Genomic DNA, 19,533 nt, shown 5'->3' with positions numbered 1-19,533 from the left:
CCTTAATGACAGGTTGGCAGTGGCTGCAACTATCCGTGGCTGCAGCTATCCATGGCCAGAGATCATCACAGGTAATTGCAGTCTGTACAAACAGCAATGGATAGCTGAAGCTACCGCCAACCTGTCAATAAAGTACACTATATTGCCAAAAGTGTTGGGACACCTGCCTTTACACGCACATGAACTTTAATGGCATCCCCGTCTTAGTCCGTAGGGTTCAATATTGAGTTGGCCCACCCTTTGCAGCTATAACAGCTTCAACTCTCCTGGGAAGGCTGTCCACAAGGTTTAGGAGTGTGTCTATGGGAATGTTTGACCATTCTTCCAGAAGTGCATTTGTGAGGTCAGACACTGATGTCGGACGAGAAGGCCTGGCTCACAGTCTCCACTCTAATTCATCCCAAAGGTGTTCTATCGGGTTGAGGACAGGCCAGTCAAGTTCCTCCACCCCAAACTCGCTCATCCATGTCTTTATGGACCTTGCTTTGTGCACTGGTCATGTTGGAATAGGAAGGGGCCATCCCAAAACTGTTCCCGAAAAGTTGGGAGCATGAAATTGTCCAAAATGTCTTGGCCTACCACTTCTTGGCTGAGTTGCTGTTGTTCCCAGTTGCTTCCGCTTTGTAATAATACCACTAACAGTTGAAAGTGAAATATTTAGTAGCAAGGGAATTTCACGGATGGACTTATTGCAGAGGTGGCAACCTATCACGATACCACGCTTGAATTTGCTGAGCTCCTGAGAGCGACCCATTCTTTTTTTTTTTTTTAATTTGAAATTTTTATTTCACTATCTTGCACAGTACATGTTACAGCATCTTGGTGAACATTCCACCTAACATGGTGGGACAAGAACTAACTTTATAACAACAAGATGCAAACATCAGTAACAACCATGTCAAACAAAACGGTGTCTCATTATAGCTCATTCGAAGCAGCGGGTAGTTACACAAAAATATAAGTGTGATCAAAAGTCAAATGCCCGGTATTAGACATTGTTCAGTTGTCCTACTGATGGTTTTCCCCAAGTCCCGACCATGCAGGTTTGGGCCTCTAGAGCGAATTTTCAAAGCGAAAAGAGGATAGACACAGGGGAAAGAGAGAGAGGGAGAAAAGAAAAAAAAAGGATGGGGGGAGAGGGGGAGGGAAGGGAGGGTAGGGGGAAAAGGGTTGTAGGAGTTGTATGGACTGAAGTCTATTCTGTAGCCTAGCTAGCTCTTGCTGGGTCTGAACTTATGTAACCTGTAAAAACAGAATCAGAGCATAGTCTTGTGTGCATTGGAAGTCGTGCCAATGAACAGTTCCTCTTTTCGTTTTATGGCCGCTGCCAAGCGCTTCATTTCAGTAATCTCTTTCACTACAGCTATCCATTGGCCAATCATCAGAGGGGCAGTTTGTTTCCATTTCAGTGGAATACATACTCTGGCTGCGTTGAGTAAGAGGATCAGGAGGGACTTCCTGTGCCTACGTCTGGATAAGGGGGTGAGCTTCAGGAGGAAAACTTCAGGACACATGTCTAGAGAAAAATTGGTTCGTTTGTGGATCATTCATTTAATATCTTTTCATAAGGACTGTAAAGCAGGGCATGACCAAAAAATGTGCAACAGTGTACTAGCTTCTTGTTGGCAGCACCAACACAACAGCAAGACCAATGGAAAGATCTTATGAAGGATCGACAGGGTCCTATACCATCTGGTCAACAGTTTGTAGCCTGCCTCTTGGAATCACCTGGACAAGGAAGACCGGTGTGCAAAGTAGAGAGCCTGAACTTTCTGAACAGGAGTCAGAGTTTTATCTAGGTCCTTTTCCCATTTCTGGAGAAAAGGGGGAACATAGTCCTCCAGAGGTTTGGAAATCAAAGCATAGGACATTGTGAGCGTGTGACTTAAGGAGGAGGTTTGTGAGCAAAATTGCTCAAACTGAGAAATCCTACCCAGATTCACCTTGCTCAGTTTACATATTTGTATAGCCCTCCACAGGTCCAGAGAGGGGGGAGGGGGTAAGCATCTCTCGGATCTCAGAAATGAAACGCCATCTGCTTCCCATCAAGAAGTTATGGGCGTGGAATTGATTGCTTGATAGAAAGGTCCAAAATCTTGCATCCTCCATGCCTGGGGGGGAATTCCTGAGCCCCTATGATCGGGGACATGAGGGATAAAGACTGCGCAGTGGAGCTTAAGCAGCTCACTTTGGCCAGAGTCGCCATTGTTATCCCTATGGTAGGATGCAGTTTGACTTCTGAAGGAAGAGGCATTGTTTGCCATGGGAGCATCCATAGGAAAGTCAAGAATTTTGCTTTGGTCACTCAAAGAGAAGACCTAGGGAGTGCAACTGAGAGGGTTTGTAGCAGGTAGAGGAGTCTAGGCAAAACTGTCATTTTCAGTATATTGTTGTGACCAAACCAAGTAAATGTTTGTTGGTGCCACTGGTTTGGATTGGTCCTAGTGGACGCTAACCACAGAAGAAAATTCTCCTTGAATATCTCAGACGGGGAAGGGGTAAGGTATATGCCCAAATATTTTATCTTTCCTAGGCCCAGGAGAAAGGGAAATTAGTGCAGAGTCGATTTAGATCTTCCGGAGTCAGGTTAAGTGTCCAATTTGTGTACATTTATTTTGTAGTTTGATAACGCTGCAAAAGTTTGCAGCTCTTGGGGGAGGTTGAGGATAGTTATGTCTGGACCTGTAATAAAGAAGACAAGGTTGTTGGCATAAGCCGCTACCCTGTGCAGTATGTCCCCGGCCTGTAGGCTCCTGATGTTCGGTTTGGCCCTGATTCAACATAAGTGAGGCTCCAGAATCAAAACAAAAATCAGGGGTGACAGGGGGAACCCCTGCCTAGTGCAATTGGTCAGTAAGAATGTGGAGGACAAGGCTTCATTAGCTCTTACTATCACAGTTGGGTGAGAATAGATTGCATCCACCCATTTGCACATATGTTCTCCCAGACTGATGTGTCTCAAAGTGCGTCTAAGAAAGAGCCCACTGACCCAATCTAAGGCCTTCTCCGCATCTGCTGACAGCAGTAAGGTGAGAATGTCTGTAGATTGGGCCAAGTGAATCAGGTTAAGGGCTCTGGTGGTATTGTCCCTTGCTTCCCTAGTTGGAATAAATCCCCCTTGGTCATTATGGATCAGGGTGGGCAAGCGACCCATTCTTTCACAAATGTTTGTAGAAGCAGTCTGCATGCCTAGGTGCTTGATTTTAAACACCTATGGCCATGATAGTGATCTGAAAATCTGAATCCAATGATTTAGAGGGGTGTCCCAACACTTTTGCCAATATAGTGTATTCTGGCTCAGTAAGTGCAGCTAGTAGTGCATAGGTGGCAAAACAGCAGCAAGAATCAGCAGATTCCTGCTGCTGCCATTTGCACTGGTGATTATGGCAATTGATTGTCCAAAAAATAAACCAGGATATAGAGAGATGAGTAAGGAAGCTGGTTTTGTGAACCCATAAATAAATCTATCTGGCTTGGCTATGCAGTGTTAAAAAAGGGTGTAAATCAGAAGACTGGCTAAACAAATTTACTGGTCTATTGGCAAGTAAAACAGTTTTATATACTGTGTAGGCATTTAAACATTGTAACTTTAATTTAAACATTGTAACTTTAATTAACTTTTTACCTTGAGTTCCTCGTAATATAATCTATGTATTTCCTCAAATAAAATATAGTATAATCATTTGCCAGACTAGAAAAAATATTTACTTTATATTAAGTAAAATCTAGGCACTTTACCATAATTTCCATCGCACTCCAGCGTGATGTCCCCCAATACATTGCCATCCCTTGATTAATTACATAGGACATTGCCCTGACAATTTCTAGAAAAAAAAACACAAACATGAAATAAATTTTTTTTAACACCACAAATTTTAAGAGATTATTACAATATGACAGTGTAGGCCAAGCCATCAGCTAACCTACAGATAGATGGTTATCCCCAGCTTGTCAAAGTTCTCCTGCTGCATAGACCTTGTAAGGAAAGCAAAAGGCAAGTCTGCATGTTGTCAGTTGTAGCGAAATCAGAGTTTAGCAGTCAGAACATTAACAGAATATTATGGGAAACAAGCCAGGCAATGTACTCAAAAACTCAATTGTAAGGTATACAGTATATCCTACAGCTGCAATAGCTATTGCACATTTTCTTACATCTTTTCCTCATGCATGCTACACCAAATAAAATGTATTATTTTTTTCCCAAAAATCAGATTACACATTAAGTTTATTTTATATATCCATAAACAAGCAAGGCATTATTTTAATAAAAAAAAAACAATAGTGAAGAGAAAATCTTTGATGCCGGCAGTATTTAAAAATAAAAGCATTTCAAGCTATATTGTAGAGCTAGACTCTCAGTAATCGGCAGAACAATATATTGGCCTCTGCAGTCTGCCTATATTTATTAGTTCCTTTTGAAAAATCTATTGTTTTCTGGGCCCTATTTATTTGCTGACTTGCACCCACAGGGCTGCCTAATGAATGAAATATTAATTTGCAGCACAGAACAACAGTAGTTGACATATAGAACTCAAGGGGGCAGTATTGTAACAAACACAGTTATTCCCTGATTGTATTTTGCCTGATGATAGACAGTATAATGGCGGCATATTTATTTTTATTTCAGCACACATTTGTTTCCATCTAATGTGATTAACCACTTGCCCTCCAGAGGATTTAACCCCTTTCCTGACCAGGCCATTTTTTGCGATACGGTTCTGCGTTATTTTAACTGACAATTGCACGGTCATGCAACACTGTACATAAATTAAATTTACGTCCTTTTTTCCCACATATAGAGCTTTCTGTCGGTGGTATTTGATCATCTCTGCATTTTTATTTTTTTGCACGATAAACAAAAAAAAATGACAATTTTGAAAAAAGAAAATTTTATTACTTTTTGCTATAAAATGTATCCAGTAAAATTTTTTTAAAAAATCGAATTTTGTCATAAATTTAGGCCAAAATGTATTCTGATACATGTCTTTGCTAAAAAAAAAAAAATCCCAACACATGTAAATTAATTGGTTTACATGAAAGTTACAGAGTTTACAAATAGCGGTATATATATATAATTTTTTTTATACTAGTAATGGTGGCAATCAGCGACTTATAGCGGACTGCGGCAGGCATTCTGACACTGCGGGGGGGACTGACTAACTGCTACTGACATCCTCAGTGACACTAATACAGTGATCACTGCTAATAAAAAGCACTGACACTGTACTAAGGACACTGGGCAGGAAGGGGTTAACATCTGGGGCAATCAAAGAATTAACTGTGTGCTGTTTTACTGTATGTGTTGTGTGTGTTTTACTAGGGAAACAACATGCTGCTGTGTATTTCTCTGCAGAGAAATACACAGCAGCATATTACTGCTGGCAGGAGAGAGACTTGTGTTGTTTACACACAGCTCTCTCCCCTTTCACTGTTTTTTTTTTTTAACAGCTGCATTTATTGAAATTATACAAAAGTACAAAAAACAGATTCAAGCAAAAACAGATTTGCAGGTGAAATTTCACTAAGCTCTCACCTTGAAGCTGCTGGCGAAAGACAGGGTAAGAAAAATATAACATTTAACTTAGTTACAGGTACCTTTTGAACATAGGGTTTGATTTACTATAGAAAAATATTTCTATAGTAAAATATTTTTTAGAAAAATATTTTTCTATAGTAAATCAAACCCTATGTTCAAAAGGTACCTGTAACTAAGTTAAATGTTATATTTACCTTGTCCTGTCTTCAGCCAGCAGCTCCAAGGTGAGGATGATGTCACGCTTCTTCCGGTTAGATACTGGGGAATACAGAGCACCCCATATATAACAAGATGCTTTAACAATGGACTGGGGTATCTTCCAGTCTATCTGGATTTCCAGTCCATCTGTCTCTTTTTTTAATTTGGTATCAGTGTTAGTGTCAGTGTGTTTTAGAACAAAAAAACAAAATGTACACTATTGTTTCTGGGCTGTATTGTGGGTACAAACAACAAATAACATACACATATATAGTACCACTGCAATCGTCAAGAGCTGGAAAATTTATTTTTGGTTGTTCTTTGGTGGTAGGTTATGGTAAGTAACAAGAAACACACAGCTAAATTAAAAAATATATATTTTTTTTACTATTTTTTGGGCCAGTTTTTCTTTGATAATAAAAAAAAAAAATCAGGAGATATCCATTACCATGTACGGTTTTACTAACACATGCAAAAGTTGCAAGATTGTGCTTAGGCGTTAAGAATTGTTTTACCCTTAGGTGTGAAGGGGTTAAAGTGTCTTTTTTCTAAAGAAATTGCATTTAAATAATTGCTGCTCAAATACCGCACGACATAAGAAATTGCAACAACCTCCATTTTATTCTCTGAAGCCTCTGCAAAAAGAAAAAAAAAATGTTTTGGCGTTCTAAGTTATTTTCTAGAAAAAAATAGTTTTACATGTAGGAGAGATGTGTCAGAATAGGCCTGGTCCTTAAGTGGTTAATGTACAGCCACAACTTGTTTATTTTTGTTTTTTATATTGAATAGCATGTGAAGGGTTAGAGCCCCTGTTTGGTTTTTACTGTTGTATGTGTACTTGCTAAGGAGAGTTGCCCTCTCTATTTGACAACTGTCCCTGGGACAGAAAATGAAGGAAAATCCAAAATGTTAACGTTGTCCTCGGAAAAAGAGGTCAGGGTAAATCTGTTCAGGTGTCAAATTTATAAGAGAAGAGTTCACCTAAATTTTGTAGAGGTTTCCTATTTCTTTCTACCGCATCTCTGGGACAGGAATTAAACAGAAATTTCCCTGACAGGACATAGCAAAAAATAATCTGGTGAGTTTTCATCACTAACTTAACTCCCCTCCCTTCCACCATCCGTTCCTCCTGTCCTCTTCACTTATTTAGCAACAACTGACGGGTCCCCCACTGCAGTTGGTGCTCATGATGGCTGGTCACTTTTTAGTTCTGTCACCATGCTATGAAGCCTGAGAGAAGCCCACAGCTGGACAGCCAATAGGAAGTGTCCATGTCACCCAGGCATTGATGCAGTGATGGAAGACTCCAGACATGATGCGCTGATGCAGTGATAGAAGACTCCAGACATAGTGCGTTGATGCAGTGATAGAAGACTCCAGACATAGTGGGCTGATGTAATGATAGAAGACTCCAGACATGGTGCGTTGATGCAGTGATAGAAGACTCCTGACATAGTACGTTGATGCAGTGATAGAAGACTCCAGACATGGTGCGTTGATGCAGTGATAGAAGACTCCAGACATGGTGCGTTGATGCAGTGATAGAAGACTCCAGACATAGTGCGTTGATGCAGTGATAGAAGACTCCAGACATAGTGCGTTGATGCAGTGATAGAAGACTTCAGACATAGTGGGTTGATGCAGTGATAGAAGACTCCAGACATGGTGCGTTGATGCAGTGATATTAGACTCCGGGCATGGTGCGTTGATGCAGTGATAGAAGACTCCAGACATAGTGCATTGATGCAGTGATAGAAGACACAGGCATAGTGCATTGATGCAGTGATAGAAGACTCCAGACATGGTGCGTTGATGCAGTGATAGAAGACTCCAGACATAGTGCGTTGATGCAGTGATAGAAGACTTCAGACATAGTGGGTTGATGCAGTGATAGAAGACTCCAGACATGGTGCGTTGATGCAGTGATATTAGACTCCGGGCATGGTGCGTTGATGCAGTGATAGAAGACTCCAGACATAGTGCATTGATGCAGTGATAGAAGACACAGGCATAGTGCATTGATGCAGTGATAGAAGACACCAGACATGGTGCGTTGATGCAGTGATAGAAGACTCCAGACATGGTGCATTGATGCAGTGATAGAAGACTCCAGACATAGTGCATTGATGCAGTGATAGAAGACACCAGGCATGGTGCATTGATGCAGTGATAGAAGACACCAGGCATAGTGCATTGATGCAGTGATAGAAGACTGCAGACACAGTGCGTTGATGCAGTGATAGAAGACTCCAGACATGGTGCGTTGATGCAGTGATAGAAGACTCCAGACATAGTGCGTTGATGCAGTGATAGAAGACTCCAGACATGGTGCGTTGATGCAGTGATAGAAGACTCCAGACACAGTGGGTTGATGCAATGATAGAAGACTCCAGACATGGTGCGTTGATGCAGTGATAGAAGACTCCAGACATAGTGCGTTGATGCAGTGATAGAAGACTCCAGACATGGTGCGTTGATGCAGTGATAGAAGACTCCAGACATAGTGGGCTGATGTAATGATAGAAGACTCCAGACATGGTGCGTTGATGCAGTGATATTAGACTCCGGGCATGGTGCGTTGATGCAGTGATAGAAGACTCCAGACATAGTGCATTGATGCAGTGATAGAAGACACCAGGCATAGTACATGGATGCAGTGATAGAAGACACCAGGCATAGTGCATTGATGCAGTGATAGAAGACACCAGACATGGTGCGTTGATGCAGTGATAGAAGACTCCAGACATGGTGCATTGATGCAGTGATAGAAGACTCCAGACATAGTGCATTGATGTAGTGATAGAAGACACCAGGCATAGTGCATTGATGCAGTGATAGAAGACACCAGGCATAGTGCATTGATGCAGTGATAGAAGACTCCAGACATGGTGCATTGATGCAGTGATAGTAGACTCCAGACATAGTGGGTTGATGTAATGATAGAAGACTCCAGACATGGTGCGTTGATGCAGTGATAGAAGACTCCAGACATAGTGCATTGATGCAGTGATAGAAGACTCCAGACATGGTGCGTTGATGCAGTGATAGAAGACTCCAGAAATAGTGGGCTGATGTAATGATAGAAGACTCCAGACATGGTGCGTTGATGCAGTGATAGAAGACTCCAGACATGGTGCATTGATGCAGTGATAGAAGACTCCAGACATGGTGCGTTGATGCAGTGATAGAAGACTCCAGACATAGTGCGTTGATGCAGTGATAGAAGACTCCAGACATAGTGCGTTGATGCAGTGATAGAAGACTCCAGACATAGTGCGTTGATGCAGTGATAGAAGACTCCAGACATAGTGGGCTGATGTAATGATAGAAGACTCCAGACATGGTGCGTTGATGCAGTGATAGAAGACTCCTGACATAGTACGTTGATGCAGTGATAGAAGACTCCAGACATGGTGCGTTGATGCAGTGATAGAAGACTCCAGACATGGTGCGTTGATGCAGTGATAGAAGACTCCAGACATAGTGCGTTGATGCAGTGATAGAAGACTCCAGACATAGTGCGTTGATGCAGTGATAGAAGACTCCAGACATAGTGCGTTGATGCAGTGATAGAAGACTCCAGACATAGTGCGTTGATGCAGTGATAGAAGACTCCAGACATGGTGCGTTGATGCAGTGATAGAAGACTCCAGACATGGTGCGTTGATGCAGTGATAGAAGACTCCAGACATAGTGCGTTGATGCAGTGATAGAAGACTCCAGGCATGGTCATGGATTAAGGTAAGTAACTGGGACTTATATTTAAAATTGTTTTTAGCGAATATTTGGCTGTTAAAGCCCAGACTATAGCTTGAATGCTTTCCTATTCCATTCAAAATTGAAAAAACAGTTTTGACTAAACGTACACTTAAACACTTTGAACGTTGAAAAATGCTAAGAGGATGGATAAGCAACATTGGGGAAATAGCTATACTTTATAATTTAGGTATAGACCATTTTTACAGCAGAAGTATTAGAAGTGGAACTTTCTGCTTTTGCATAAAAAGCTTACTGCCAGTATAAAACCCCATGATACGTCACAGTATGCATAGGATGTGATTACAAAATCTTCCCTTAGCACTGCCCAGGGTATTAGACTCCCAGATGTCAGTTATCCTGTCACTGGTTATCTAGAAATGGATGTAACACAAAGGCATTCATTTTATGTTAAACCGTTGAATGTGCAGTAACCATTCTTATGATTTTCTAATTACTGACATCAAAGGGGGAAATGTATGACTGGTGCTACCATCCCCATTAACTTATGGTTTGTATTCATACTTACAACAAGCAGATCCTGGAACTCATCCAAGGGACACATTGTTTAATTCATAGTAACTGGCAGTGTTTATTTTCCATGCCCCTTCTTTAAATAACTCTCTATTTCCACAGGACACAGAACAGATCTCTACCACTTAGCTTTTTACAAATGGTATGCAAAAAAATAATATAAAATAAATAATAATCTTCCCCAAAGAAAATGAGCTCTTTGTAGTTTAGAAAAAGTACTACACTAGCTAATGGTGTAACTCCTGGTGTAAAGCAAATCTGTCTAAGCAAGACAGACAGGTATAAGACCACTGTGCACTGTACAAGAGTAAACCCTTTTAGGGTATAACTTTGAAGTAATTTCCATTCTCAGGCACAGCTTTCTTTTGGTGGCCTGTGCGCTTTTTTATTTTTTGCGCTATAAACAAAAAAATACTGACAATTTGAGAAAAAAAAACTATTTTGTAATTTTTGCTATTAAACAAGTCCAGTAAAAAAGTTTTAAAATTCAAATTTTGTCATCAATGTAGGCCAAAATGTATTCTGCTACATGTCTTTGCTAAAGGAAAATCCCAATACGTGGAAATTAATTGGTTTACATGAAAGTTATAGCGTTTACAAATGGCAGTATATATACTGGAATTAAAAAAAAAAATTGTTTTTACTACTAATGGCGGCGATCAGCGACTTATAGCGGGACTACAGCAGGCATTCTGACACTGGGGGGAAACTGACTTGGTGTCACTGACATCCTCAGTGACATCAATACAGTGATCAGTGCTAATAAAAAGCACTGACACTGTACTAATGGCACTGTGCAGGAAGGGGTTAACATGTGGGGCGATCAAAGGGTTAACTGTGTGCTGTTTCACTGTGTGCTGTATGTGTGTTTTCCATTGAGCTGACAGGAGAGAGATCTGTGTTGTTTATACAAAGGTCTCTGCCCCTTCAGTAATTCTCTGAGATCATCAGGTGCTGGTGGGGAATCACTAGCTGGGACCCAGGGATTTTGCACACCTGTGCCACCCTGTAGCAGTAGGCAGTGCGGTCATGGGTAAACCCCACCCATAAACAAGCTACACCCAAAGCCAAGCCAAAAAACAAACAAAAAACAAAAGCCAAGCCAAAAACAAAACAAAAAAAGACCAAAAATTGTCATTTTTCTCCTCAATCAATATTACACAGAATGTGAATTAAAAAAAATGGACCATATCCATATAAAAAATGATCCGGAGGTACTGGAGTCCGGATTGGTAGGTGTACTAAACCACTACATCTGTTGCACCTGCATACCCATTCTTACATAGTAAGGTTGAATAAAGACACCAGTCCATCCAGTTCAACAAGATCCCCCCTATATTGTGTTCATTAAGATGCCCGTCTAAGAGGTCTTTTTTAAACTATAAATACTTCCCGCTGACACCACCAACTGTGGAAGTGAGTTCCACATCCTTACCACCCTGACAGTGAAAAAACCCCTACGCAGTTTAAGGCTAAACCGCTTCTCCTCCAATTTTATTGAGTGTCCCCGTGTCTTCTTATACTACCTGTGACTAAATAGTTTATTTGCTATGCTAGAATCACCACTGAGGTATTTGTATATTGCTATCATATCTCAATCGTCTCTTCTCCAGGGAGAAAAAGTTTAGTGTTTGAAAGTCGTTCCTTGTAACCGACGTCCCCTCTATTTATCCTGTTTACCATTATCATTGAAAGTGAAAGTTCTGGGTTGTCCCCAGAAAAGTAATAGAGGGGAACTTTTCCAGTGGGGACTCTGGTGACCTGGGGGGGGGGGTTATTTGTGGGGATTATCTCTCCCTTCCTGTTTTGGCTATAGGGCAGGAAGGCAGGTAAAGCTCTCCAATGGAACACAGATGGCAAAAAATTGATAGGGGTTATAATCCTCCCTTATGCTATCCAAACTGAAAACAGTTTTGCCTTTAATTCAACTTTAAGCCCTGGTTCACACTGATGCGGTGCGGAATTTGCATTTGGTTTTTTTTTTTGTTTTTTTGGCTTGGCTTTGGGTGTAGCTTGTTTATGGGTGGGGTTTACCCATGACCATACTGCCTACTGCTACAAATGCATTTTCAGTGCGAATTCCGCACCACATCAGAATCGCACCCCGTTCATGCAAACTGCTGTGGGTGTGTATGTTAAGTTAACAACACCCCGAAAGCAGTCCGCAAAACGCAGTGCGATGTGCAGAATCGGATTGCATAGGTGTGAATACCCATGTGATCCGATTCTAGTGCGGACCAAAAAAAGGGTCCTGCACATTTAAGGTGCGAGTGTGGTGCGGAGTGATTAGAGCCAAACAAAATGTATGGCTCCAATTGCACAGCACACAAATCGCATGTGATTTGCACAGGAATGCGGTGCGGTTCCTGTGCGAATCACATGCAGTTTACTGCACCGCATATATGTGAACCCAGGCTAGGACCTTCATACAAAAATGAACCAATTTTAAAATACATTGTGACAATAATATTGTTACAATGTATTCTTAGGCAAACCCTGAAAACATTGTTTGCAGGGTTTCTATATATAGAAGGAGCAGTCATACAGCTGCAACACAAACTGGAACCCTGGCTAGTTAGCATACCCATAGCATCTGGGTGACCTGTTGAGGAGAATTCCTCTTTTCTCATAATAAGCCATAGTTGGCCCAATTCATTCATATTTATGTTGCTGTTTTTTTAAATATTTTCTTAATGTTTCTTTGTCTCAATTCTTTTTCATGTAGATGTTAAAGTGATTGTAAACCATTAACTTTTTTTTTTTAAATAATAATAAACATGTTATACTTACCTGCTCTGTGCAATGGATTTGCACAACCCCGATCCTCCTCTTTTCGGACTCCCCACCGGCGCTCCTTGCTCCTCTTCGCCACCAAGTGCCCACCATAGCAAGCAGCTTGCTATGGGGGCACTCGTGTGGGCTCTCTCCCGAGCCATGCTCTGTGTGTCTATAGACACACATTGCATGGCTTGGCCCCGCCCCGTCCACACTGGCTGTGATTGACAGCACTGGGTGCCAAAACAATGAAATTATTAACCCCCCCAAAAAAATTATTGTATTGCAGCTTACCAATCTTACATGTAGTAGCTGCATTAATTTTTTTTAGGCTTTTTCTCTTTCAATTTCACCTGTTGATCCTGCCAGTAAGTCAGTTATACTTCAATATACCAAGCTATTCAGCAAAAGTGACAGATAGAGGATTGAGACAAACCATTTAACACTGACAGGGTTACTTACAATGGTCAGATTTTATTCTTTTAAGTAAACCCTTTATCCCAAAAGGATAACAAAAAAATCTGCTGCTGTAACTGCTTAAAAAGTGTTAGCTCGAGCTAGTTAAAGGCTTTACTTTATTAGTCAAGTCCATCTAAATCTGCTAGTGCCTCTAACACTATAATCTCCCCAAATTGGACATCCTGCTGTCCAATGGTGTCTCCGTTGCTCCTTCATACAGAGTGGCGAAACCCTAAGGCTCCATTCACACTTAGGCAAATAAAATCACAGATGGAATCGCCGAAATTCTGCCCGTGATTTGAAAATGCGCTTTTCATGTGTCATTCATTTCAATGGTACCTGAAAATGTGGGGTGTTTTTGCCGCGATCGTAGCACGTTTTTCCATGTGACAAAGAAAATCACGAGACATGTGACGGCCAAAAGAGGTTCCGGAAGCATTTTTAGGCATTGCATGTCCCATGATTTTGTTTGTGCAACTGCTGCGCATTTGTTGTGCACAAAATTTCTCCGAAAATGCATCAAAAACGCCCCGCATTTTCAGGTGCCATTGAAATGAATGGCATCTGAACACACAAAGGTGCGTTTTCACATTTTCACAGTACGTTTTCAAATTGATTTGAAACACCAAAGTTTGAATGGAGCCTAAGACTGTTAGTGTGTTAATGTCTGGATCACTAGATGAAAATAGAGAGAAAAAAGCCCCCCAAAAAAGAAAACTAATGCTGCCAATACAATTATTGATTGGTAAGAATATATAAAATCAAACATATATTTGTTTGATTTTGGGTTTAATACCACTATAAGTACTACAATTCTCTTTTAAAAAATTAGGAACATGAAGCATATGGTATTTTTTTTTAAAATAATGTGCTAGTTCAAAAATGAAATACATTTTGAAATGAAGTGAAAACCTAATTTTGTCTAAAGAAACACCCATATATTCCAATAAATGGTTAGATTTAGACTAATGATCGATATCACAATATTAAAGACAGGCAGACCTTGTGTTTAATATAAATTCTGAGCTTCAGAATAATTGGTAATTATTATAAGTGTATACGCAGTATAATACATTATATATATTTAGAATTACAAATAATTAATAAGCGTATATGCAGTATATTACATCTTTATGTATATAATATATAGACTTAGAATTACAAAAAATTAATAAGCGTATATGCTGTATAAAACATTTTTATGTATATATATATATATATATATATAGACTTAGAATTACAAATAATTAATAAGTGTATATGCAGTATAATACATCTTTATGTATATAATATATAGACTTAGAATTACCAAAAATCAATAAGCGTATATGCTGTATAAAACATTTTTATGTATATACATATATATATATATATATATATATATATATATATATATATATATATAGACTTAGAATTACAAATAAGCGTATATGCCGTATAAAACAATTTTATGTATATATATATATATATATATATATATAGACTTAGAATTACAAATATAATCTAAGCGTATATGCAGTATAACACATTTTAATGTATATATATAGACTTAGAATTACAAATAATTAATAAGCGTATATGCCATATAAAACATTTTTATGTATATACATATATATAGACTTAGAATTACAAATAATTAATAAGCGTATATGCCATATAAAACATTTTTATGTATATATATATATATAGACTTAGAATTACAAATAATTAATAAGCGTATATGCCGTATAACACATTTTTACGTGTGTGTATATATATAAATACACATACTTAGAATTATAAATAATTAATAATAAAAATAACACATCTATACAAAATGCATTACAACATCACAAATAATAATGATCTATTACAGATACATCCGTTCTGCTCAGATCTGCATACAATGGTTTTACATAAATACATAAATGTATCCTGTTCCAGCATACAGTGCAACCATGGACATATGTAAGGATCCTCAAGTGACCCTTGTTAAAATGAAACTCATGTTACCATAAGAGATTGCATCATTCCCCACTGTTCTCATTTCCTGATCTCTGCACACTTCCTGCAGATATTAGACAGAATAACAAAGGAGCTGTCACAGGTTCAGCTTGCTCAGGAGAAGAGTTAAGATGTCCTTGTGGGAGCCGGTTTATGCACCTGTCACTCATGCATTGCTAGGAGCTGTGAGCTGGGAAGCTGCAGAGTGTAATAAATCCTGTGTTTGAGCCCTAGCCAATTGATTGTTCTGGCCATTCCTGTTATCATGTCAGTTCATATTATCACATTACTGTGAACGCTTATTCGTGGAGATCTCCAGCCATCCATAACTGTACTGACAAAACACAGTTCAGCACTTCTACAACACATGCTGATCAAAATCATTCTACATGACACAGAGATGAGGGAATGTCATATGGTCTTTGTACTTGACTGACGCATCATCACATGACCGGCGTTAGTGGTGTAATGTTCCATTTACCAAGCAATGATCAGGGTAATAGATGTTGTAGTGGTAATATTGGTTATTAAAAGATTTTCACTATTTATATATAGTTATATCCTATAGCTGTATTGTATTTTTTATTTATTGCCTTTTGTCTTGCAGTAAATGATGACTTCTCTATTTCACCAGGAATGTTCTGGAATTGTCAGTCACAAAAGATCCCACTTTGGCTTTGCTGTTTTGCAATTTCGATCCATGTATGGGCATCCTGGTTGTACACATGTCATTCTATCGATTGTCTTGTGTACAACCAGCCTGTCGGGTTTTATTAAAATGATTAGTGCTGCCAGCTGTAGCCGACAACATTAATCATTATGAACACAATAGTGCTGCGGGAAGGATTCTCCCATCAACACTCACTGTGTTGGTGGGGGAATCAAGCTTTTTTGAACATGGTAACATATGACACAAAGTACGCTTGAATTACTATGCCTAAAGCAATAGTCTAACAGACATGTTCAGACCTCAGAACAATCATGTGTAAAAGAGAAATAACTTCCATTACCTAAACTTTTCTGCACACAGCCTACCTTCAGGATGAACTTCATTAACATAGTGACTACTAAGAAACCAACAACTGTTGTACAATATAAAGAGTGCAGTGGTCAGGTGTATATAATGTATTAATAGTGCAGTGGTCATATACAGCCCAGGGTACAGAGTGCAGTGCTCAGGAGAATGTCATATAAAGCCTGGTGACAATTTGCTGTGATCAGGAGCATGTCATATTCAAACCAGCATACAGAATGCATCAGTCGGGAACATTATTATTATTATTATTATTATTATTATTATACATTATAAATATAGTGCCAACAGTTTGCTCAGCACTTTGCAATATAAAGGGAGACAATACAGCAACAATACAGTTCAATACAAAAGGGATTTGAGGGCCCTGCTCCTTGGAGCTTACAATCTAGGAGGATTATGTCATATATAGCCCAGCATACAGAGCACTGTGGTCAGGCGTATGTCATATGCAGTGCTGTGTACAGATTAGGGGGATCAGTAGCATGTTGTGTACAGCATGGCATACAGAGTGCAGGGATCAGTAGCATGTCATATATAGCATGACGTACAGAGTGCAGGGATCAGTAGCATGTCATATACAGTGTGACGTACAGAGTGCAGGGATCAGTGGCATGTCATTAACAGCATGGCGTACAGAGTGCAGGGATCAGTAGCATGTCATATACCATATGGCGTACAGAGTGCAGGGATCAGTAGCATGTCATTAACAGCATGGCGTACAGAGTGCAGGGATCAGTAGCATGTCATTAACAGCTTAGTGTACGGAGTGCAGGGATCAGTAGCATGTCATATACAGCATGGCATACAGAGGGATCAGTAGCATGTCATATACAGCACGGCATACAGAGTGCAGAGATCAGTAGCATATCATATACAGCATGACGTACAGAGTGCAGAGATCAGTAGCATGTCATATACAGCATGACGTACAGAGTGCAGGGATCAGTAGCATGTCATATACAGCATGGCGCACAGAGTGCAGGGATCAGTAGCATGTCATATACAGCACGGGGTACAGAGTGCAGGGATCAGTGGCATGTCATATACAGCACGGCGTACAGAGTGCAGGGATCAGTAGCATGTCATATACAGCATGGTGTACAGAGTGCAGGGATCAGTAGCATATCATATACAGCACGGCATACAGAGTGCAGGGATCAGTAGCATGTCATATACAGCATGGCGTACAGAGTGCAGGGATCAGTAGCATATCATATACAGCACGGCGTACAGAGTGCAGGGATCAGTAGCATATCATATACAGCACGGCGTACAGAGTGCAGGGATCAGTAGCATATCATATACAGCACGGTGTACAGAGTGTAGGGATCAGTAGCATGTCATATACAGCACGGCGTACAGAGTGCCGGTATCAGTAGCATGTCATATACAGCATGGCGTACAGAGTGCTGGTATCAGTAGCATGGCGTACAAAGTGCAGGGATCAGTAGCATGTCATATACAGCACAGCATACAGAGGACTGGTATCAGTAGCATGTCATACTGAGTGCAACGATCAGTAGCATGTCATATACAGCATGACGTGCAGATTGCTGGTATCAGTAGCATGTCATACTGAGTGCAGGGATCAGTAGCATGTCATATACAGCATGGCGTACAGAGTGCAGGTATCAGTAGCATGTCATACTGAGGGCAGGGATCAGTAGCATGTCATACAGAGTGCAGGAATCTGTACGCCGTACTGTATATGACATGCCTCTGAGTGCAGGGATCGGTAGCATGTTGTATACAGCACGGCGTACAGAGTGCAGGGTTCAGGAGCATGTCACATACAGCATGGCGTTCAGAGTGTAGGCATTAGTAGCATGTCATATACAGCACAGCGTACAGAGTGCTGGTATCTGTAGCATGTCATACTGAGTGCAGTTGCGGTGTGGCCCCATTGACCTGAATGGCTGAGTTTGGCAGATGGGGATGGCAAAGCATTGTGCCTGGGGCATATAACCACCTTAGGTAGGCAGCTGGGGGATGGTAAAACCACACCTCAACTGCCTGTTTTTACCTCCTCTGGGCCACCTTTTTTTTTCAACCATCTGTCATTCAGTCTGATCCAATGTCTAAAACTTTGCTGATCAATTCACTTATCTCTGAAGACACAGAAGGCAAAGTAAACACTCATCACATCACCTGGTGATCCAGCCAAAAACACACTTCCTGTCTTAGGGTGGCTTGGGGTGGCAATCTATGGAGCCACCATTGTAAGCATCCCAGTCATTGTTAAATGATTTGTCTCAACCCTCTAACTGCTACATTGCTGGACGTCTTGATCTGATAAAGGATGGTAAAAAATATCAGACTTTACTGGCAGTGTCACTAAGTGAAAATAAAGGAAAAAAGCCAGAGAGAGAAAACTAATGCAATCACCACATTTAAAGTGTATTGATGGACAAAATGTAAAATCATATATTTATTCCCACACTGTATTTCAGTTACTTCTAGCCTACTCCAATTAATCTGAATGATCTTGAAGTTTGTAAACTTACTTTGTGAAGATCTCCACACATTTACTGCCTTGAATTCTGTGACATGTATTTATTATGTCTTGTAAGTACGCCCTTCTTTGTCACACATTTCACAGAGCCTGTCTTTGGAACTTTAGAGGTGCTGAAAGGAAGAGCTTTAGGAACTGGAGTCAGTACAGGAATCACTGTTGGCAGGCAGCAAGGTACGTAGTATATGTAGTCCTTATAAATTGAGAGTAAGCCCCCGTTCACATCAAGCCTGACTTTGATATCGTTGCAACTTACAGTGAAGTATACAATCTGTACTATAAACTGAGACACAATCAGTACTGCAATGACACAGCCAAAAACATCTAAGCAGAGACACAATCAGTACTTTACTGAGAGAACCAGAAACATGTTTGCAGAGTGACACAGCCAGAAATATGTCAGTAGAGACACAATCAGTACTTTACTGAGAGAACCAGAAACATGTTTGCAGAGTGACACAGCCAGAAATATGTCAGCAGAGACACAATCAGTACTTTACTGAGAGAACCAGAAACATGTTTGCAGAGTGACACAGCCAGAAACATGTCAGCAGAGACACAATCAGTACTTTACTGAGAGAACCAGAAACATGTTTGCAGAGTGACACAGCCAGAAACATGTCAGCAGAGACACAATCAGTACTTTACTGAGAGAACCAGAAACATGTTTGCAGAGTGACACAGCCAGAATCATGTTAGCGGAGACAAAATCCATACTATAGTGACATAGCCAGAAACACCTCA

The 19,533-nt window shown here is 40.3% G+C and overlaps 1 protein-coding gene across 2 annotated transcripts in view; it reads right to left on the bottom strand.

The window, feature by feature from the left end:
• KCNAB1 (potassium voltage-gated channel subfamily A regulatory beta subunit 1) overlaps positions 1-19,533 on the bottom strand; it is a 420,463-nt gene that overhangs the window by 28,173 nt on the left and 372,757 nt on the right. For both annotated transcript variants that reach the window (XM_089675388.1, XM_089675389.1), the window contains exon 9: positions 3,739-3,824. In XM_089675388.1, coding sequence (XP_089531514.1) covers positions 3,739-3,824 — 86 coding nt within the window. The remainder of the gene's footprint in view (positions 1-3,738; positions 3,825-19,533) is intronic.

The sequence above is a fragment of the Staurois parvus genome, unplaced genomic scaffold (assembly GCF_062004578.1).
Source record: "Staurois parvus isolate SC_StPar_1 unplaced genomic scaffold, SC_StPar_1.0 ptg000155l, whole genome shotgun sequence".
In the NCBI taxonomy this organism is placed as follows: Eukaryota; Metazoa; Chordata; class Amphibia; order Anura; family Ranidae; genus Staurois; species Staurois parvus.
This window is presented reverse-complemented; position numbering and strand designations above follow the sequence as displayed.